This window comes from Syngnathus floridae, chromosome 22 (assembly GCF_059516105.1).
Source record: "Syngnathus floridae isolate MCC-2025c chromosome 22, RoL_Sflo_1.0, whole genome shotgun sequence".
Lineage (NCBI taxonomy): Eukaryota > Metazoa > Chordata > Actinopteri > Syngnathiformes > Syngnathidae > Syngnathus > Syngnathus floridae.
Genome location: NC_142434.1, coordinates 5,894,745 through 5,918,155, shown reverse-complemented (window position 1 = coordinate 5,918,155; position 23,411 = coordinate 5,894,745). Strand labels below are relative to the sequence as shown.

At 41.2% G+C, this 23,411-nt stretch overlaps 1 protein-coding gene across 1 annotated transcript in view; it reads right to left on the bottom strand.

Annotated features, from left to right (window-relative positions):
• Positions 1 to 106: 106 nt before the first annotated feature.
• exoc4 (exocyst complex component 4) overlaps positions 107 to 23,411 on the bottom strand; it is a 56,879-nt gene continuing 33,574 nt past the window's right edge. Inside the window, exons 12-20 of the mRNA XM_088366599.1 lie at positions 21,577 to 21,679; positions 21,400 to 21,516; positions 13,422 to 13,558; positions 12,946 to 13,101; positions 12,665 to 12,843; positions 7,956 to 8,100; positions 5,759 to 5,937; positions 5,113 to 5,272; positions 107 to 1,090 (exon numbers count right to left, since the gene is read on the bottom strand). Of these exons, the coding sequence (XP_088222725.1) occupies positions 853 to 1,090; positions 5,113 to 5,272; positions 5,759 to 5,937; positions 7,956 to 8,100; positions 12,665 to 12,843; positions 12,946 to 13,101; positions 13,422 to 13,558; positions 21,400 to 21,516; positions 21,577 to 21,679 (1,414 nt within the window). The 3' untranslated portion in view covers positions 107 to 852. The remainder of the gene's footprint in view (positions 1,091 to 5,112; positions 5,273 to 5,758; positions 5,938 to 7,955; positions 8,101 to 12,664; positions 12,844 to 12,945; positions 13,102 to 13,421; positions 13,559 to 21,399; positions 21,517 to 21,576; positions 21,680 to 23,411) is intronic.

The following is a 23,411-nucleotide window of genomic DNA, read 5'->3' as shown; positions in this document are numbered from 1 at the left end:
ACATGTCAAAATGCGTTGTATTTTAATAACTAACGATGTTGATATAAATATTTCACATAATTATTTTGTGTTTAAAAGTGTTCAATGTAAATAAATCAAAATACCATACAGAAAATATTTAAATGTTTATTGTGTGTAAGCAGGTGACAAATAGGAATGGTCCAATTTGTGTATCTAATCTGCATTTATACATTGATATATAAAAATGTGAGGAAATTAAGCATGAAAAATGAATAAAAAGCAAAAAGAATTGAGCATTTGACATGTTTTAGTGTGACAGTAACACAGTCTGTTACTTAACATTCTGTTCAAGTTTCTCATGTATTGAATTGCAGCAAGAAGCAGCTTTTTAAGGGTTTACGCCAAGTTTCGTCAAACCTGCCCAAGGGGAACCTGCAGCTGTTTTCCCATTGGACCAAAGTGTCAATATGATAGATTGTGGTGGGCCACTGAGGTATTGACAAAGCCCTCTTCCTCCGGCTCCTCTTGTTAAGTACTCCTCTCCCAAGTTAATGAACTAAAACAGAGGGAGGGCTGCTTGACGGAGAAGTTTATGTTCCAGGATTCTAGTTTACAGAAACTGATAGAGGAAGGCAATTTCAAATGTAGTCGTAGGGACAGAAGTATCCAGTTTCTATTCATTTCAATGGGGAAATATGATTTGAGATACTGAATATAATTCTAAAGGCACCACTATACACAAAACCATTGTCCACTCTATGGAACTTTAAGGGACCAGTTGGGTTCACGTGCTTTATAATATGACCATTACAGGCAGCATGACTCGGGTTGATGAAAGCAGCAGTTTGTGTGTAATAAGAAAATGAGATGAGCCCCAAGTTTGGCGTCTGATCACACAGTCGTAATCTTCTTGTCCTTGGTGGCCTGCTTGATGGCGGCTTGTTCGCAAACGATCTCCTTCAGACGCTGGAGTCGAGTGTTCTGGGTGCTCAGGTCGCCCACGCCTGTTTGGCTCCGGTGGAGCAGCGTCAGGGCGTTGATGTACTCCAGTTCCGTGTAGCGCACGCCCTGGTCCACCACTAGGTGGAGCAGCTCATCAGCCGTGTTGTATAGCATCTCGTAGTACTGCCTAAAGTGGAGAGAAGAGAAAATGAAAGTTTATTTTTGTGTCTATTTTTCCGCATTACCATGCTTGAAACTCGAAACATTTGTATCTTACCTTGTGAAAATAAATAAATGGACATGTCTATAGCCTGTTCCAGCCCTCAAACCAAAACAATTTACTTTACTTTTAATTAAAGCAATCTACTTTTGTTGTGTTTTCTTGAACGCAAAATAAAAACAAACGTTTGTGAATCGTAATTAATTAACTGTGCAACTCCAGGCCACCAGGTGGCAGTACAATATATAAATATAACAGACCGTAGCAACTGATCAGTAAACTGCCATATGATCTGTTCATTGCAGAGGATAAAGAATGAGTGCTGTTACATTGTCTGTCAATCTGTGTTGCTGCGCCATTGCAACATAAATGCTACTTTCTTTAGCTTGTCTGAGACATTTCACATTGTGTGTTAGCATTAAGCTAGCAGACTTGCCCTGGGCAATAATAAACTTGGAGCCTTTTTTTTTGAAAAATGATACTGTATAATAGTTTTGCTGGCATCATCTTGCGTTTGCATCTTCAAATTCCCCCAAGTCATAGCCAAAAAAATAAAAGGCTGAGCATAAATTACACTACTATTGCACTACTACTACATTGCAACGCCGGCGTTGTTAACACCTGCGTCTACATGTTGGTCTTTTGTTTATTATTAGTAACCCACAAGAGAGCTACCCATGTGTCCCTGTGGTGTAATTTACATCACAATTTAATTAAACAACCCCTCCTACACACACACACACACACCCACACACACACACAGACACACTCTTCCCATTTCACAAAGAATATTAAGTCACTTTACAATGTGTGAACGCCGCAGAGCTTACGTGTGAAGAAGAAGAAGCGGAGAGCGATCACAATTCATTTGCTGCTGTAGTAATGAATGAGTGAGGAGGCCATTACAAGCTGCCTCTGTCAGCGCGTTTGCTGTCACACATTAGTTAGCTGAGCAGGCATGGAGGGAAGGAAGGAGGAAGGGATGGAGGGGGGTGAGGGCGAGGATGGATGGGGAGGCCGGCCGTGATCCTCTCCATCAGCTGCGACCACAACATCCGACTGGACTGATGAGTCTGCTTTGTCTCGGGCTCACAGTGAAGCCATGCAGTTTGAAAAACAAGCTTCCAAATAAGTGAATCAAAATATGCATGTTTACAATATATAATGCCCACAAAAAAATAAGAATAAAATAAAATATAAGTTCAAGTGTTTTAAATCCACAACGCTGAGGGTATTTGTTAGCCTATTTATAGTGATTTGCATTGGTTGCTAGCATTAACCTAAATGCTTTTCTCTGCTATGTGCTTGTTCTAATTCCAGTGGGTATTATTTTAAAATTTTATGTTTGAGACTAAACTTCAACTGCATAAAACAGCTCAAAGCCTCTTTTTTGATGAATTTGCCAAATTAATTCCCATTGTGCACTTGAATTGAGTTCACTATAACCTTACAATGCTTGTGTCTTTTATGTTGAAAAAAATAATTGCTTAGTAAGCTGCAATATTGAAGGGTAAAAAAAATCACAATTAGATTAGTTTTCAAAATCGCTCATTGCTAGCCGCTAGCTGTTACGTCATGAATGAATGCAGGCGAAGTATTCAGTGTAAAATGTCCTTGAAGTTACTGGTTTGTCAAACAAAGGGGCATGATGACAGGAAACCGGAGAGAAAAAGGGCGTGATAAGAAAGAAGGGAAACAAAAAGAAAAGGGTGACAGGGAAGCGAGGCAGACGACGATGGAAATGACAGTACGCTACAGCCGGGGCCCCTAAATACAAACAGTTTTATCTGTTGACACCCCACTAGCTTCTGACACGCCTGTCAGCTGTACTTATTACCACAGGCTCTCCACCAGAGACGCGGCGCAGCACTTTGGCTTGCTTGCCACAATGGCACACGCGCATGAGTGTAGTCGTTTCCTGAAGCAGACAGTTTGGGAGCCAGCCTGTCAGACAGGTGTTAGTCGAGCTGGAGGCAGGCTATGACAGTCCTTTGCTACCTGCCGACACAGGTCACCGCGCGGCGTTTATGATGGTACGGCGGAACTAATTTGAGGGTTCAAGCACAAACCAAAGCGGGCTGGTGGCTAACGTCACATTATCAACCTTTTTGCCACTTCTTGTTGATGTTAAAAATGAATTAAAGTGGTTAGGAAATTAAACATACTTTGAACAAAGTCTTAAGCTTAATGCTAACACACAAGTTAACAGGGCTAACAAAACTAGCATAAATGTTACGGTGTTATAAATCGTTGGAACATAAATGGTGCAGTAACAGATGTAGAAGATAATAAAACAACACAAGGTTTGCTTATTAAAAACAAGATGGTCCATTTTTTGTTGGGTCTTTTATGAACACACAAGGAACAGTTTATGGGATTTCCATTAATTTCATTGGGGAGAAATGAGCGAAGGTTTTTTTTTGTTTTGCTTAGTTCACAAAACAAATTAAATATGGAAATTAAGACACTGCAGTATTTATGATCAACAGAGAGTTTGTTTGTAGTAACATAAAATGGAACAATAAGCAATTAGGAAGTAACTTGAGGAGCACTGGCAGAGCTAGGAGGAGGGCCAGGGGCATTACCTCCCCCTAGGAAAGAACTCCTAGCGCTGCCAATTGTTAGTTGCCAACTAGCCAATACGCTAGTTGCGTTAAGTGTTTGTATATTATAGTATCACACAAGTTATTCACCATCATGTAGTAAGCAAATAGTCTTAGCTAACAGTTAGCCTAGCTTCTTCAGATTTTTTTTCCTCCCAATTTTGCTTTGTCGTGTGTGTGTGTGTGGGGGGGGGGGGTGGTTCTCCCATTTTGAGATGTTCAAAATCATTGTTATATTCTACTCTCGCAGTACCAAGACATACTGGCCCTTTAAAACCTGATTCAAACTGCATTTAAAAGCAGCCGCTCATTAGTTGCTACGGTACGTTCAGACGCCCTGAGCACAAGAAACACAAGCTCATTTGAATAATCGAAACCAGTTCCGAAGGCTTTAAATAACTCGCACATCTGAAGCTACGGCAGGACCCGACAGAAAAACACAATTGTATCATTATATCTCTCTTAAAAGGCGTTGCCATATGTTGCGGGGACGAGAATAAGTTGCAGCGTCCAAGGTGGCCCGTTGCCAGGCAACGCAAGATAACTTTGTATCGCGTTTCATTTGGATTTTTTTGTCATCTTGTCTCTGCTGGAGTTGTTGACGGCACGTTGGGACAACGAGAGGGGACGGCGTGTGACAGGCTAAATTTAGTGTGTCTGACCATGAGCGACACAAGAGGAGATTGGCTGTGTTCATATTTTGCCACATGGTGGCAATGTTTCAACATCTCACAGCTGGAGTTGTGTGTGTGCGTACGTGTGTGTTGTGTGCTCTTCATGCATTCTGCAGTGCTGGCTGCTGGGCTTCTGCTCAGTTTTAACTCAGATCAATGCTTATTACTGTGCCCTTGTCCAGTTCTCTCCTTCTCTCTGACTGCCACTCTTTCTCCAAACGGAGGCAGAAAAACAGCATGTCCCTAACACACACACACGCATGCACACATACAAAGTACATGTGTACATAGCTGAGCATCTGCTTGCCTCTCACGAGAGCAGTCTTCCGAAAAAAAATGTTACCGCCTCAGTTTCAGACGTAGTCGTCCGCTAAGACAACACATGACATGCATGGGAAAGGGTCAAATCATTAAGTACACCATCCTTGTGCACCCAACATAAAAAAAAAGCAAATTTCTTGGAAAAAAAATTGTAGAACGCTGTGCAGGATGAATAATTAGAAGAGGGGTTTAGTGTGTCCGGCGAGTCTCAGGAAGTGTAAACAACGTCAATTCCCAATCAACGCTTCTGCGCCGCGCAATCAGAACGGTGGAGGAACAGAACAGAGGAGGCATCGCCAATCGTAATCAAAGTTGACAGAGGGGAGCAACAAGGGGCTAATCAATGTCCTCTTACTCCCCCCCAAAAATATTAAGTAGAAGAGAAGAATACCTGGCAAAATCGAGGTCGGCCTCCCGGGACATGGTGATGTTGGTCAGGTTCTGCTGTAGCACAAAGATGTTGCGGCACATCTTCTTGATGCCGGACTCGCTGATCCTTTTGAAGTACTGAGCGCCGTTGATGAGGATGCAGGAGATCAGGTGGCCCAGACCTTTGTTGGAAGCCCATAAGCACTTTTGTGAACTTGAACACTGGAAGTGTGTTTGATTTTACTTGTGGCCTGAAGTCTGGATTTGAACTCAGTGAGTCCTAAGTTGGTGGGTCTGAAAACTTTTGTTCTTTAAGATTTACGAGTAAAGTTAGATGAATGAAATTGAAAAGAATTAAAATGCCATGACTCGAACCCATTCCACAAGGCAAAAAAGATGTACACAACCCCTGAGTAAGCTGCAGTAAGCTAACAGTTAGCAGGTTAGCATATAAGAATGGCAATTCTTGGCAGGGGATAAAGAATAGATACCTGTGAGTCTTGTCATATTGTCTGTATATGTATTGTTATTTTGTCTTAAAATCTGTTAAAGGGTTCTAACAATAGTACTATTTGACAGAACACCTATGCGTTTAGCATTATTTGTTAGCATTAAGCTAAACTGACTTTTATCGCGGTTGCTCTTCTCACCAGTTTTTAATGGTTTACCTTCAAAGATGTACTGGAACTTGTGCTGCTGCAGCGCGGCTCCCATGGCCTCCTCAATAGCCGAGATATCCTTGTTGAGCTTGACCACCAGCGGGTCGTAGTCCATGCTCTCCACGTTAGCCACGATGGCGTAGTTGCCCTGCTTGGTCAGCGGGATCAGGTAGTGGAAGCAGTGCACTCTGTGTGAAGACGTCTTGATTTAAAAGCCAAATCACAACATTTTTCTTAAACAGTATTTGCGGCGCTCATCACAGCTGGGTGCTATTCAGCGGGGAAATATGATTAGGAGGTTAAACGCCATGCACTTACAAGACTCCTGTACACACACAGTCTTTCAAACACAAAAAGGTGCCTTTTTCAGGCACAGAAGCAAAATGTTAGGTTCAAAAGCATTTAATTGCAGAAGAATGCGGAGAAAAGCGAAGCTTTCGTCTCGGCAAATGTACAACAAACTAGCAGCAATGCCTCAAAGGTGAATAAAATATTTGGCTGAAAATGACACTGGTAGCATTCTTGCAAGTAGTGGATCAGAAGTGCTACATCCGCTAATGCTAGCTGACGAATTAACCAAATGCCTACCTGGAACTAAATTAAGTCAGAGAATCTATGATGGCCTGTGGGCCACACCAAAATAAATTTACAATTTTTTTAAAATAAATTTTTGGGGTTTGAAACAGGATTGGAAAAAAAATAGATTATTTTGGTAATAATTGAAATCACGATTATTCAAACGGTCATTTATTTTTTTGGTCCAACACAAGTAAATGTTTAAATGTGACTTTAGTCAATTGAAAAACTATATTTATGTAAGTTCCCTTAGGACCAAACAAACTTTATAAAATTAGTGGTTCCAATTTATGATAATCGTTTTTTTTTTTTTTTTTTTACAATTGTGCCGATTTTGTAATCACACAGTGTAATAATCATATTTGTTATAGAAATGTCATTAATTGCGCATCTCTACTTGAAAATGTTTGGAAATGTGCATGTGGTTGGGCAACTGCGGTTCATCTATTCTCAATTTTTTTTTCCAATAATTTTCTAACATTTAAATTGTGTGGGTTTTTTTGTGGTTCTGTTTTGGGGATGTTTTTGGATGGATGGTTTTTCACAAAAAACATTGAATGTTTATCAGCATTTTTTTTAAGAATGATTTGTATTTTAGTTTCCAATTCATACATTAGAAGTTTATGAAGATGCCCACATAAAAAAACAACATACCGTATTGCATTAGCCTCCTATGACCTATCATCTCCCACCCTGCGCGCTTTCTTCTTCACGGCTTCATTTAACTGGTACAACTATCGGGGGAAATTCTGCGGATGAGGGAAGCCAATGGAGTGTAGCGTATTGCAGGACGCACGCCTCGGGGAGTTTTTTTTCCCTTCCTTTTCCTGGCTGAAAAGCCTAAACAACGTTGCATAAGTGGCAAGAAGTGGGTTGATGGTGGGCTATTAAGGGCTTGCAGGGGGGGAGAAGGGTTATGGTGTGGTAAATTAACTCGGATATTATAAGAGATTGGAAACACCTACACTGTATAGAACAAATAATTGGTTACACCTACAGGAAGGGAAGAAAATGTACTTTGTCCTTTGCTCCCACTCCTCAAGTGTTGTCATGGTTGAACAATTGCACTTCTGCCACAACAAACCTCACCTGGCATGTGTTTTGCAATTTTTTTGACAAATAATGACGATGACCATAAAAGTGATGTGAAAATAGATAAAAATGAGAAAAAAATGTTACTGAGGAATATATATTTCATTCTCCTTTGATGAATTAAATGTTTTAATTTGGTATACAAAAATCAAAATGTGATATTTCATTTTAAAAATACATTAAATTTATTTTCTAAAGATAATTAAGATAATAAATATCTCTAAAAATACAAATGCGATGTTTTAAACACTATTGAAAAATAAATTAACAAAATGTATTTTTCTAGTACATCAAATATTTTCCAAATTTTTGTAAAAAAAAAAAAAAAAAAAAATCTAATAAATGTTTTCTTCCCAATTAAAAAAGCTGTGGTATAATGTGATTATACGGGCCTATCTAATCAACATCAAGTGACCCCAAAATGAGGAAATTGATTTCCTACATCTATCTTGTTATGGCTCGATGTTGAGCATGGCATTATGTACACCAGACCATCTTTCTTGCATGACATGATTTGCACTTTTTGATCTACAAGTACCTGACTTCCAGGTGCAACGTGAGGAGGCAGCGGTTGGCGATGTCCTGGAAGCTCCTGCACAGGTCACTGAGTGTCTGCAGGATCTGCTCCCGACTCCGCTCGCCGTCGCCCATGGCCTGGCTGTCAGACGAACACGGAGACAAACCTGCGTGGAAGTGAAAAGCTGACTTTGACTTTGACATGAGTGACGCCCATGGCACTCGAGTGGTCTTTGTGCTTCTATTGGCTTGCCTTGTGCTGCTGAGGTAGCAGGAGGTCGGTGCACTGCGGTGTTAGCCACACAAACGCCCACCGTGTGGATGTGAGTGTTAAAAAATGGGGTGCATACCGTAGAGCATGGAAGCATGATGAGTGTGTATAAATTGAGCCCAGTGTGGATCAATGGTCGTAAATTGGCAAATGGTGAGGAAAGGGGGGCCGGGGGTGAAATTGGCCTCGTCACTCATATGTAAGTCTATTTGGTCAATGAGGCGAACGTGTGCGATGTTGAGTCGGGGAATGCAGGGGTCGGCGATCGATGTGCCGCAGTCGCGCGGCCAACTCCCTTGCTAGTCTTCACGCCTTTGCGAAGGTCACACATGAATGCGAGCCAGCACACAAACCTGCCCTCACCTCGACTTCCAACTGGAAAGAAAAAAGCTGACAACCTTGCTTTTCTCGTATGTTTCACCTGTACTCAAATGGTGACAATAGTATATACACTTGCACAACAATTCTGGGAAAAAAACAAAACAAAAATCTTTGATTCTACTGAATTTAGACTGCATATGAGTTTACCAAATACCAAATGTCTATTATTTGATTATCCACTTAATTTATTCTGCATTAATAATTGTATTATTCTGTATGTCTTCCTCATTGTTTTTTGCCAGGATTTTGCTACAGTAAAAAAAATCATTAAAAATAAAATGAAAACATTATGGATGCACTTTTTACAGTAATATTTTAATATAAAAATATGTATTAATAAATGAAAATATTGAAAAATGAAACTAAAATTGAAATCAAAGCAAAGACTATTTTGAGAGGTATGATAAAAAATCCTCAGAAAAAATTCTGAATAAAAATAAACAATATAAATAAATTAAAACTACTACTAATAATAATATTAAGTCAAATAAATGAAGAAAACCAAAAAATAAATAAAATAAACATAATGTATAAGTTGCAAAAATATGCTAGTAGTGAGGACGTGGCAACGTATTTTTGTCCTTCTTACTCAATGAATAAATACGGAAATGTTTCTCTAAATACCAAGCAAGTATACTGGACAAACATTTTAACCGTAACACTTTTTTGTTTTCTATCATGGACTTTTTCTACTTTTCTATGAAGACAAATTGCCACCTTGTCTTAAATTGCGTTTACAAATTTGTTTCTAGCTGCGTTAGCGAGCACTTCTTTCGAGTTAGCCCATCCAACGAAGGCCACTCTGAAATGTGCGATTAAGTTGTATGGAAGTGAACGTGAACCATTCCAGTCCATCGTGTGCGAGGGTGCTAACACATTTGTATGGAACACGCACTTAACTCCAGAACCTTCGTATGCCCCCACCTTCGTCTTATCAGCGTAATTGCCGAGTTCCTCGCAAGACAAGAACTCCCGTGTAGCTGACGCCTTGTGTTTGTACTAGCGAACATCCAATCCCCATTAGAGTTATTTTAAATGAAACCCCCACCGATAAGGAGCGCATCGGCATGGACAAATATCGGCCACTTACGGGGGTCAGTCCAATCCAATCAACAAGGCAAACACGGGGAGGCGGTTTGGATGTGACTCGACTTGTATGAGACATATAGAAGATAAAGCATTTTGATTAGTATATTTCAATTTGCATAGGACTTGGCAGTTAATTAACTAGTGCAGATTATTTTGGTTCACCGAACCAGCTGGAGTGTCATACTGTCAAACCACGTGGACATATCTCCTCGCCTCCGTCACCGGTTTGATATCAATCCCCTTGGTGCCGTAATGACTTGCGCCAATAACAAGAGCCGTTGCGTAGTGATTTCTCCTGGGAAAGGCGTTAATTGACTTCCCGTGATTGAATTTAGGCGGATACTCCCTGTGGTCAACTTATCAGATCATTAGGAGGTGAAGACACCGGCTGAGGAACCTTCCGACATCACGCTTACATCGGCCGCCTTAAAATAACGAGAAAGGGAGACGATGGTGGCGAATGCGGCGGGGGGTCACTAAAGGGGGTGCCCACATATGCGCATAAAGACATAAAGGCATACATATGGATTTTCGCGTGGCTTTGATGATGCGAGGGCGGTGGCGCAGCACGGGGGCTTGCCATTAGCAGAGACAGATGGGCGAAAAGCCTCATTGCTCCAAAGTTTAAAAAAAAAAAAACACATTCGCATAGCAGTAAAAACTGTGTTTTCTTAAAACGGAGCATCAAATGCAAAAACAGCAGGGGCCCCGTAGTTGAACCCTGAGGAACACCATACGACGGTGGCGCAAAGCATGACTCAGGCTAACACCAAAAGTTCTGTCAGCCAAATAAGATCTAGATCACCAGTTGCTGTAAATGAGCCAACGTTCAGATTCAGCGATATAAAAAATGCATTGCGATTTCGATTGGAATTCAATTAATCATTCAGCCTCAGCGAGGACATGAAAAACTTAGCGCTGACAAACATTCTTTTGTGGAAGATGGAGGAACAGGAGCAAAGAAGAGCAAGCTGCAGGGGCGGCGCACGTCATGAATAATTCATAAGCGATGGACGATGGAGTAAGTAAGCGAGAAGAGGCGGAGGAGGAGAGTTATTAATTATTTTGCTGCCCCGGGTAGAATGAGCGCAGCTACTGAGCGGCGTCCACCAAGGTGAGACAAAAAAAATGTCTTCATGAGTTTGGGGATTTCAAAATACCAAAATCTCCACAAGGCATCTCCATGAGGATAAAGTAAAAGGTGATTTTTTTTTTTTTCTTTCAACTGGCACAAACAACACTGTCATCTCCTGTTGCACACACGCCTCCAGGTCGGCCTCCGTTTGGAATAGCAATGAGAGTTTTAGTCAAAGTGCTTGCTTTTAATGGACGTGGTGGAAAAGTACACAGTCAAGGTTATGCGGAAAAGACGATTATTGTTGTCAAATTATGCCACAAAGGAGATGAGAGGGTTTTAATGAATGTTTCTCATGACTCAGATGACCCAAGTACAAGACATAAAAAATAAAAAGACCTTTTGGATGTGAATACATTTAGAATTACATCTTTTTTTTTGTCTTTAAAACTTGTATTGTTACAGGCTTAATATTCATGAACATTAAATTTATAAAATCGTGTTTTCTGATGCAAACAGATTCAATTTGAGGTCAAGTGTAGCAACAAGAGAATCCATTTTTGGAACGCAGCATTCAAAAGCCAAAGCCTCGCCTACACTCCAGTTAACATTCATCAGCGTGTTCGACTAAAACAAAACATGAAATGCTCTCGAGTTGACGTTGGGGGCTGAAAGGAATAGAGAAGGGGGAAAAAAAGTGTTTAAGAAAAAGAAGAGGGAGAGGAAAATGAGTTGTTCATACCTGACTGCTCCTGTAATATAAAATCCAATTTGGAGAGGCATGGACGTGAGGGGCGGGCGGGATGAGATAAGGTAGACCCCCCCCTCACACACACACACACGCATTCATACGCTAACACACACTTGGTACTTCATCAGCTCGGCAAACACTAAATAATGAACAATGCTCGGGCTGTCCTGGCATGATAAGTAAGTGCCCTTCGCCTCCACACACACACATGAATTAATGACAATTACTTTGTCTGCTCTTTTTATTGAATCCTTATCAAGGATAAGAAAGTGAAACCGGGAACCTTTTTTTAAATGGATAAATCGAGGAAAGTGACAAATCCAAATTGCCCTCAACGGGGAAGACAATCGAGAGCATTTACACCGAATGATGCAGAGGTGTCGACAGAGCGGGCAAATACATCGCAAACGATTTCAAGCGCTTTGATTAGCGGCGGCGTTTAAGCGCACACGCTAACTGAGAAAGGATAATGGCGGCGGGTGTGACAACTCCAATAGGGACGATAATGAGTGTGTGAAAATACACTCAGACAAAAAATTAATGGAGCGCAGGTATAAGCTGAATAAAAAAATACCGCTTGAGGGTGAGCTAACTTCATAATGTCCCATAAATCTGATTCCTACCAGCAGAGGGCGCAATTAATTCAGACTCAACTAGCTCGCTGCCTGAATGGGCCACAGTAGAAATCGTAATAAATCGTCAAATCTGGCTTGTGTATTTTAATGTGAGGCGTCTTGTAATCTTGTAACGATCATTACGTGAGGATTGTTGCTGTGACGCTACCGAGGGTATTTTCGAAAGTCTGTTCCCAATGAGCAAGAATTGCTTCAGCAGGAGCTTACAGCAGTCGTGAGTATGGTAGCGTAAAAAAAAAAAAAAAAAGCATTTGGCGCTATCAGTGAGCAACAGGCAGACCTGCCCGAGGCTCTTTTCACTGCTGCAGGTGACTTCAACTGACAAATCTCAAGTCTGCGCTGAGCAGATTTCACAAGTGTGACTTTTTTGCGTGAACAGTATCATCATCGCTCAACAGTGACATTTGCCTGCCAACCTAGCCCCGCCCCCCCCCGGGCGTTGCTACTGCTCCGCTAATAACGAGCGGAATAGAATTAATGATCCGAGAAAACGACGAAGCGCCTCAGGTGCCGGCGGCTGGATACTCACTCGAGCCCGGAGGAAGGTTGGCGAAGAAGGCCTTGAGGCGTCCGGACAGCCACTCCATGCTCTCGTGGAGGTTGGCTAGAGACTTGAGGTCGCTGACGTCGCGCAGGATCTCGTTCTCTGGGATGAGCTTGTCGCCGAGGTTGCCTGTCAGCACCTCCGACTCCTTGGCAAACGCCGCCCTGTGTAGTGGAGGATTAAGATGATTTGTGGGTTTTCCTCAACCTTTGTTTGCCGAGTCTTGGTAACTTGACATTGGAAAAAAAATGCGTATCAATACGTACCGTGTGAAGTCCTCTTCATCTTCTCGTTTTTGTCGTGTCTGCCTTGGCTGAGCCATGTTTGCCCAGTTGGGGAGGGACTGGAGCAAGCGACTGATGTCTTCGTCTTTGGACCACGAAGCGCTGATGGTCAGCTTCTCCTCACACTGAACTATTCCCCTAAAGACGGACATGATGTCACCGTATTTTTCGCACCGGGTTATAAGGCACATTTGGCAAAACACACGGGTGCAGCAAATTGGTCAAACTTTATTTAACAACAATTTGACATGAATACACACGTTACACCCGATTATAAGACGAACTGTCAATTTTTGACAATATTAATTCTTATATTATATTAGGAATATATATTATGTTCCACCTTATAGTCCGTAAATAACATGAACTCATTAAATGCATGACGATAATAATCTATAATTTAATAATTTACAAAACAATAATTATTTATATAATAAATAATAATTTTTAGGGGTTACCTGTAGGCTGTGTTGCAGATCTCCTTATATTCTTTGAGCTTGTCACAAACCATCTCCAGGAACTGGTTGGAGTAGGAGCTCAGGTCCTGCATGAGATTCATCAGATCCTGGATGGACTTTTCCACCACCACGGTGCTCTGCGGGCAGAACGAGAGATGACAACAAATGACTCATGACAAGATTTTTTTTTTTTTTGGTAAGTTTTCATTTTCCCCCTTCGCTCATAATGTCACCAGCAGGCAACACAAATAGAGCGGCCTCTCCGCTGGGAGACGTAATGATCCATAACGGGCCCGAGAACCGAGCACTGCACACACTAAGACCCTGGCTGCGGACAATAAGCACACATCCCCTGCAGGAAACTTGTTGGCATTAATTTCGTTGAGCAACACATTAATTTTAAGGACAAAGTGCGGGCAGATGTTGGACATGAGGATTTACCACTTGGTGCTGATCCAAATCAATATCACTTTGGCATTGGTGGACACTCTCCTACTCGTGAGGGATCCATTATATAAAACTGAGCAAATTCGAGAGTAGCCATTTTGAAAGTATTTAAGACACAACAATAAGCCAGAGGCGAAAACGTAGAATTTAACAGCGGTCCAAGGCTGATGAATGAAGAAGAGGAAACAATGCGATGCCTTCGCCTCCAACAAATGTCAATTTCTGCTCATTTGTTTTGGACACGAGAAATCATTAAAAAGTAATCAAGGGACCGACTGGCGAAGGGGAGCATTTGAGTCCATTTTCGTTGACCATTACCATCGGAGAGAACGCTTCTATACATCTCTTTCTCTCACGTCCATAATGATTCACGCTTAAAGGTCAATACGCGGTGCTATTGAGTGAAAAGCACATATATTCCCCTTTCAGTGTTGCCGCATTAAGCTCCTGCAACCGAGCGATGTGCACTTTGCATTTCCTCTTTTAGCACGCCGCCACTTTAAAAGCGCTGCCACAGAGGAATATCCGATCTTTGCAAATGCATGTCGTGGTTTGATGGAGTAAACTGCTGTCATTAAGCGCCAAAAAAAAAAAAAAATGGCCGTACATTCCCGGTGGGGAAAAAAGGGCTGTTAATGCTCCGGACGCTGTTGCTAAAAGTGGTTATTTTCTTTTAGTGGCTTGAGCTAAAAAAAAACTAAAAAAAATGGTCATTACATTAATGCATTAAAAGGATAGAGCTGAGGATGTCTCATGTGGAAGCCCCACCCCCAAAGGGGTGCTCCTCAAGGTCATACAGAGGTCACAATGTTTTAAACCCTTGTTTTCTGGCGTAACCAGTCGCACCAGAAGGCTGCCGAAATAATACACACGACACAAGATGATCCCCCCGCCAATCGACGGTTGCTCACCCCTCCCTTGGGTGAGTCAAGTGACCGGAGTGTGTTCTTGACACATCATCCATCAACGTCAGGGGAAAGTCACACATGGGCTCCCCTACTTGACACATGGCGGATGGCTCGCATGTACGCGCCCGACGTGACTCTTTGTGTGAACTGTTTGGGGAAGTGGGTCTATGAAAGTTTGTTGACACAACCCAGCAGGCAAAATTCCAAATTTAGATGATATTGCTATTTGGAATTTGATCCAACAAAAGGCATTGTATAATCTTTTAGAAGACTGTGACATGTCAGTCTGGCAGGAAATGATCCTGAAGTGGCGGGAAAAGGAAATTTCAACATTGCATGGGGGAACTGAATGAACATAATAACAGAATGTGACGTAACTACAATATACATTGACATCAGAACATTATGTACTGTAAAATAAAATACAATTTTATTTTACATGAAAGTGTATTCATGAATGTCTCCGATTCTAAGGCTAGAAATGGCTCTCTACTTGATAATTAAAATAGTTGTCGATTAATTCCATAACCAATTATTTGTCGATTAATCGATTAATTTTGACTAGTTTCCATCACATTCCTTCCGTCCTCGCAAACATGAATACTTACAATGTTCCAAATTGTAAAAACGTCTCAAAACGATTACACGATTATGAAAATAGATGTTGAGTAAATTGATAATCAATTACTTGTCAATTAATCGATTAATTTTGCCAACTCTAGTAATAACATAACATCGGAATGCAAAATAACACTACACAACACTCTTTACGATAAATTCTGATGTAAAACAGTGAACAGTAATACGGAAAGCATCATATGAAGTACCATAAAACCTCAACACAAAAAAAACAACAATGATCCAAACCACCTCCGGCATTTTTATTGCACTTGACGAGGGTAATAATAAGTATATAAAGAGGTAAAGATGGATGAAATATTCAGGAACAACTTAAAAAATGCATTCCCATTTAGGCGGAATAATCACATAGCTGGCGGGCTGATGAGATTGAGTTCATAAAAGAAAACAAGGTCTCTTTCATGGTGCGCCATCACGGCTTTCGACGCGACGTTGTGTAAGTGTTCTAATTGAAAGATGAGCAGCAATATCACACTTGGCTGCTTGCAGATGGACCGCCATATTACGCTCCTGCTATTCGCAACCCGAAACGCACGGGCAAGATGAAATATGGTGTCCTGGCATAAACAATCTAAAGAGTTAAGATGTGCAATTTGAGTCCTTGCAGTGGAGCAAAAATTCATTAGAGTAATTATCTCTTTGTTGCCTTTTTTTTTTATATCTCCCGTGTTCATTATTCTAATGGGTGTGCAAAATTATACAAAGTCCTCGCATCTATCGTCACATCTCATTAAGTCAACATCTAAATAAATGGATGCTCTTAGTTGTCAAAGTTAAAGGTTAAATTTTAGAATCAATTTCCAAGTTTTTTTTTTTTCTAACAGCACATTTCGGAACACTAGACTGAGACCAATTTGGCAGTGTTTGGACCCAGTGCAGGCCTGGAGAGCATGTGTGTTTGGCGCGAGATAACAGTGGCAAGGTAGGTTGCACCTCAGGTATAGAAGAAATGGGAGCTCTCGGCAGAGATTGAGCCAGTTCAGTGGGGAATGAGCATCTTCAAGTTATAAGCACAAGGATTTGGTGGTGCTTTGAAATTTAATACATTTCAATACTACGATCAATATATTTATATCTAAATTATTCACTATCGAATACTTTTAGATTCGGTTATTCCATCGACTAATCGGATAAAAATGTTTTGAAACCAATTCGGGTATTGTTTTCTGCACTGAAAGGATTTGGACCATACAAAGGCAAAAAAAAAAAAAAAAAAATTCTATACGATTACCAAGATAGCGACCGATTAATTTGATAATTGCTAACTTGTCAATTAATCGATTAATTTGAACAGCTCTAATCTCAAATAATCTTTCCCTATTAAAACAAATGAAAAAAGTATATAACTGAAGATCAACAGTCACAACTGCTCAGTGAGCTATTTGGTTTTTTTCCAAGCAAGACTAAGCTACCCACTTGATTGGGTCACACAAAATTAGCAGGTTAGCGTCAGCTGCTGCAAGCAACAGCTTTAGGGTGTTTTCAAATTAAACGGGAGCATTTTTTGTGCGTGTGTGTAAATTACCCCCGCCACCCACTTTTCTTCTTCCCACTCCCACTCAAGTCCAAATCACAGGGCACGGTTGATGAAGCTAACAGGTGCATTGTGCTGTGATTGCGGCACCCACTGATGGGTGCTGGGGGGCTCTGGTTTATAAAAGACTCCCCGTACCTTTTCTCCCGCACATGTGTGTGTGTGTTGGTGCGTGGAGGCAATCAGCAGGAAGCAAATAAGCATTGCCTACACACATCACGACAAACAATAAAGGTCAGTGTCATTACGGGAGGTAGCGGTTGGGCACGCTCATACACACATACACACGCAGATGTGAATATAAATGGTGAAAGGTCACCATCATTAGTTGGTGGTGCGACATGCCTGTGATACGCATATCACACATACAATAGTGATGATTGGCTTTTTTTGAGGGGGGGTTGGACACAACTGGGGAGATATGGGATTGAAGTTTGAGCAGATCAGGTTTTTAAATATTGTGTTGTAAAATTCCACTAGGCTGTTTTCAGACGCATTTCTGTGACCTATCTGATGAGTAGCCACCAAAAACAATATTTATGAGGGGAAAAAATAGAAATCAGTTAGTCATATTTGTATGCTCATTTTATGCTTTATTTTCCATGACCTTGCTTCGGTTATTGAGAGAGCTAAACTATGATTCAAAAATTCTATTCTGTTTCGTCATCCCTGGGACTTTTCTTTTGAGGACTTTTTATTTGCTTTGTGTTATGAAAATATTTCTTCAGCCTTTAGTTCAATTCAGCATCCCCCAGCCCCCTGAAAAATTGTCACACTGAAATATGGAGTAGTGTCATAATAAGTAGTCTTATTTTTGTATTATTTACAATGGATATGTTTTGTTAATATCATTATTATAGTTCATATTTATCATTGTTAAAAAATCCAATGGTCAAAAATAAACTAAACGCCTTGATTGAATGGAATAAACAGTATTGTAAAGTATAGTGCACTATACTTCATAGTATAAAAAAAATTCATTTAGTCACAAAAGCCAAAAAGTAGAGTTGTGTGTATGGAAATCGGGCCTGATATTAAATATCAGCTGATTGGTATAAGGTGAAACAGATTTTTTATTTGAGTATCGGACCGAGACTCACAATGGTATTGAATCATGACTGTATATAAAGAATCAAGTGACTCAGACTCAGGTGCTACAACTGTTATTAACTATATTCATTTTAAAAACTACGTGGGATTAATTTGCTGTCCAATTACTAATCTATTAATGAATTCTATGGATGTTGTGGTATAGAATGTGGGCGGTGAATAGAGGCGGGTTGCACGTGCTTTACAGGAGGGAGGGAGGGGGCAAGGGGGGGGTTGGACCAAGATAAATGGAGCCAATCTGACAAACTATCCAGCAGCGTAACCATAACCCTCGCTCGCCTCCACTCTTTCTTTATTCTGCCTCTATCTAACTCTAATTAAATGAATCAATCAGAATTGGACAGATAGCATCTCAGCGCTCACATGCTTGTGTGTTGGATTCACCATCTGATTCCCACATGCACACGCGTATAACAAAACGAAAAAAAAAATGGATCCGAGCTTATCGGCAGCGAATGGACACTCACCTCTATGGACGTTATCTCTTGTTCCTTGTGGACCATATATAGCCAGGAGGTGTCAGGCTCATCATAATCTTATTATTACCCAATGATATACATACACGATACCCGCCGAGCCCCTTTGGGAACCACTGTCGACTCGTGATAGGCAAATCATCTCCAGTATCGATACTACTTATTAACCTGAATGGGTATTCTTTATAGTCGCTCGTTCACCTTGACTCCTGCGCAGCGATTGCCGCAAAGTCAGATAGAACTGTCTCACAGGGGTCCCCAATATTTCACAACGTGACATGATTTATTAAAAAGCCGATACGTTGCAAAATGCAGCTATAAATATTATGCTCATGAGGGAGCGGGGTGACAAAAAAATATGACCTAGCCATGTAGCTAGATAAGGTAACCAACCACACTACTGCAGACTCGAACGGTATAGCTGAAAAGCCATGCTACAGAGAGACCTAACTTCAAATCAAATAGATTGTAAACATATTTAAACAGAAATAATATGAGAGAAAATGCTGTGCCTGTGCAGCATTTACGCAGGTAGAAGAAGTGGGGGCCTAGTGTGGTGGCGTGAGGTCAACATCTGGGTGTGAGCAGTGGCCAACAGCAGCTATTAAGTAAGTGCGTTTGTGTATTATTATTCTCCTGCCATTCAATAAATGGCTGAAAAGTGCATCGGCCATTGTGGATTTTATTTCACATATGCGTTCTATTTACGGGTGGTATTGTAATTATTAGGGCCCACCCGATTAGTCAATTGGTGAATTTAATCGGCCCCATTAACTCTTTTAAAACAGCTTTGTTTATTTCCCCAGGATTATTTTTGTACACAGTAATACATCACACCATGAGACAAAGATAATGGCATTCAAAATCCCCCCCACCCAAAAATTAAACATCGGCCCCAAAAAAGTCAGTCAAATATTGTGCTTGCAATTCATATTCATGTTATGAGACCAACAAAAGTTATTATGTATATATTTTTGTATTAATTGGCCGATTAATCGGTTATCAGAATTTTAATAAAAATCGAATTGACATTTGCCTCAAAAACTCCACATCAGTTTTATTTATATGTATATATATAAAATATATATATATATATAAAATGGGGAAGATGGAACAGATTACCAGTATTTTCATTCATTTCAATGGGGAAAACTGCTTTAGAAAAAGATCAATGCTAATCCCTTCCTCCAGCCATACCTCCAGCTCACATTAGCATCTTAGCATGCTTCAACAGCCCTAAGTGAGCAGATGCCTCCATAAAATGTGCTCCCCTATGGTTTCCCATATGCGGCTGTGGCCCGGCACAGTGTGCTTAATGTGCTGAAACTATATTGAGTTCTACCTCTTCCTCTCATCAGCAGCCCCCGAGGTTATGATGCCAACAGTGTGCGTGTGCATGTGTGACGGTCCATGACAACACCTGGCGTACTAACACAGACATGCAAAAAAAAAAAAAAAGTCACACTCCGATCCGCCACAAAGACACATCTGCTACGTGATTGGAAACCCTTGCAAGCATTTTATGGCGCAGTCACCATGATCTTTAATCATCCACTGCAGTCACGGAGGCAAGAAGCGAGGACATTAAGCTCACAACAGACTTAAGTTTGTACTTCTTGGTAGGAAAAAGTGCCAGGCTACTACATGGGAACACTATTGTTAAGATAAACTACTCCCCCAAGAAGCAGAGCGGTCGCTTTATACATTCAAGATATTTTGCACCTGAATGTGCTGCAGCAGTTGCCAAATATATTTTACGAAAAGACACTAATGAACTTAAGTTAACCTGATTTGTTACCTAAGCAGGCTGTGGTAAGAATCACAATGCGAAGTTAACAGAAAATGGATGATTAAAATTGGGATCGCAAAAGTTGCTAATTGTTTTTAACAACAAGACTACAGAAGTTAGGCTAAAATTAATTTCTATGTGCAATTGTGCCAAATAATTTAAAATGCATTTCCCTGATTGCCGATAGACAAATGTGCCAAGCCATACACACACAGGTAGCAAAACGATGTCTGAAAAATATAAAAGGAGTGAAAAGACGCTGCCAAATAGTGCTGGGTTCTTTTATTCAACCCAATTAAAAAAAATAAAAATCCCAAACAAAAGGGAGTGCTTTATTACGCGCTCCCGCTATCAGCAGAAAGGCTCATTAGCCGCAGCAGCCGTAATTAGCAAGATGCTGCACTCCTCTCGTTAAGGAGGGGCCCGAGCCGTAAACAAAACCCTGCTGAACTCCAAACACCCACTGCCTCGCGCTACCTCTGTAATGAACTGCCACTGACGTTTGCAGCCGCAGAAACCACACAAACACGCACACTATTGTACACATCCGAGAGCTGCGACACAACTATTTGACAGTGTCTTTCTTGACAAAACAAACAGTTATAGTGTAGACTTTGAGCTAAAACGTGTGGGCTATGAACAGATGATAGCAATTTAAAAATCAAATAACATTTTAAATTTCGTATTTTGATAAATAATATTTTGACTGGGAAATTGCTCCAAGAAGGGGAATAATCAAAAAGTCAACTAAGTCGTGGTGTGGACTTTGAGCAAAACCGCATGGGCTATGAATGGATATTAGCAATTTAAAAATCAAATAATATTTTAAAATGTAATTTTATATTTTGATAAATAATAGTTTGACTGGGCATTTGTTCCAAGAAGATCAAAAAGTCAACTAAGTCGTAGTGTAGACTTTGAGCAAAAACGTGTGGGCTATGAATGGATATTAGCAATTTAAAAATCAAATAATATTTTAAATTTTATTTTTATATTTTAATAAATAATATTTTGACTGGGCAATTGTTCCAAGAAGGGGAAAAATCAAAAAGTCAACTACATGTGAGGCCTTTACCTGGAGCACGGGTCTTTGTACACCCAAAGTCTTCATGGTGTCAGCATTGGCAAGAATCTTCAAGGGGTCAGCGACCTTGCTCACCGCCTCGATTTCTTTGTTGATCTCTGTGCGCACCTGCATCAGGAAGGAATAGATGAGCGGGGGTCTTATAGTCTGGTTCATGGCGTCACCAACCTGGTTGAGGAAAAGATCATGTATGTAGTATGTCAGGAAGGTTTGAAGTTGGCACTGCTTGGCCTGGCCTGCGCCCATGTTCATCTCAATCTCCCGAATGAATCTGCACAGAGGAGGTGGGACAAACTATATCGTCATCTGGTTTTCCCAGTACAGTACATTTAGAATCCCATCAGCAAACTGTGTCAGAGTGGTCCAGATGCGAGTGGGACACTAACGTATGGCTTCGCCGAGGCCCGCGCGCACCTCGTTTGTCAGGATCGCCGGTCGCTGACCTCGTCTGGTGCGCGCCGCGGGGCCGACGCCACGCAAGAGCGAGCGCTTTGTCGAGCGCGCGGCACATATAAATGCGCAAATAAATCAAACCCTGTGGAAAATAAAATTGCTTGACCTAGAAGACATGTGGATACGCATGACCTAGGTATTGGACAGTACGGTGGACGCGAGGAAACAATAACAAAGCGAGGGTTATGTAAGGATGCGGCGATAAAATTTGATTGGAGCAAAATTGCAATTCAAATACTGTGGAGGACACGCAACCCTCAAAAGAGCTTCATGATGAGCTCAAAAACAGAAATGTGTGCAAGCTTCTGGAAATGTGTCTTTCCAATGTTTCACATCACCCACCCACATTATTTTCTTTGGCACATGTGAACACGGAGCATGTAGCTCGTAACCTTAGGCTAAACAAAACAATTCCCGTGGATAAAACTGGCACTCTCACAGACTACTCAGCATTTGCACCCAATTAGTCAGCATGACTCGAGGCCTCGTGTGTGCAGTCTAAAGCCACTGTAAATCCTCCATTGATGCTCCAAAGTCGACCGCAGTGCAAAGTGGGAGAGAAACTCTTTTGTGGCCTAATTAAAGCTGTCAAACAATGCGGGATAGATAAACAGTTCCTCTCGATAAATATGGAGAGAACTTAAACAGTCTGTGAGTCGTCGGCTTTTCAGGAGAAAAATACAATTACTGCTGACAACTTCATCTTCAAAAAATAAGAAAAATAAAATCGATTTTGGAGGACAGAAAGTTGCCACTTTACCGCGTTGCCTTGTTGCCCCGAGATCCATCCCCGGCTGTCATTACTGTCATTGTTTCGATACCAGAGTCAAGATGATGGATCGTCCGCTTTGTGTGTGAGCACAGATGGATTTTTCCGTAGACAGAGGTGATAACATTTGAGTAATGCGGCTGGGGGCCCCGCGAGTAGTAAACGTGCCATCTGGAGGCGAGGAGCGTGGACCCGCATGATGACGCCGGGAGGGTTGGACTGAGGCAACCGGAATAAACGAATCGCGCTCCGAGCAGAGATGACAACCGAAAACGCTTGGTTCGGAAACATCGGCCGGGTTGCTGTGGAAACGGCAGCCGCCTCAACCCGGCGTGTGAAATGTTAATAACCTTAAATAATTCACTTAGCCGCCCTGGTGAGCTCAGACAAACACTGACATGCTGCAAGAGTTGTAGTACAGTGAGGGTGAAAAAAGGAGGGGCGGGAAGCAATTTGATTCCAATTGACGATTTAAGTCGTGGAAAAAAAAAAAAGCAAATCTGTTTCTCGACATCCGTCTCCATCCGGCAGAAGTGTAACCGTGCTGAAAGAGAAATGGGATAGAAGAGAGTATCGTTTAAAGACTCAGCATTTATTTTTGTAGGAGCTCGGTTGAATTCCGATTTCACCGTCGGCTATCAAGAACGTTGAAGCCATCGCACCACAACGCAACCCATCTGGTGACACTCCAAAGCACTTATCTATTTGCAATGATTCTTTCCTGCGGCACTCCTCAGCCACTTCAGCAAGAATGTCAAAGTCATTAAAAGGATGCTAATGG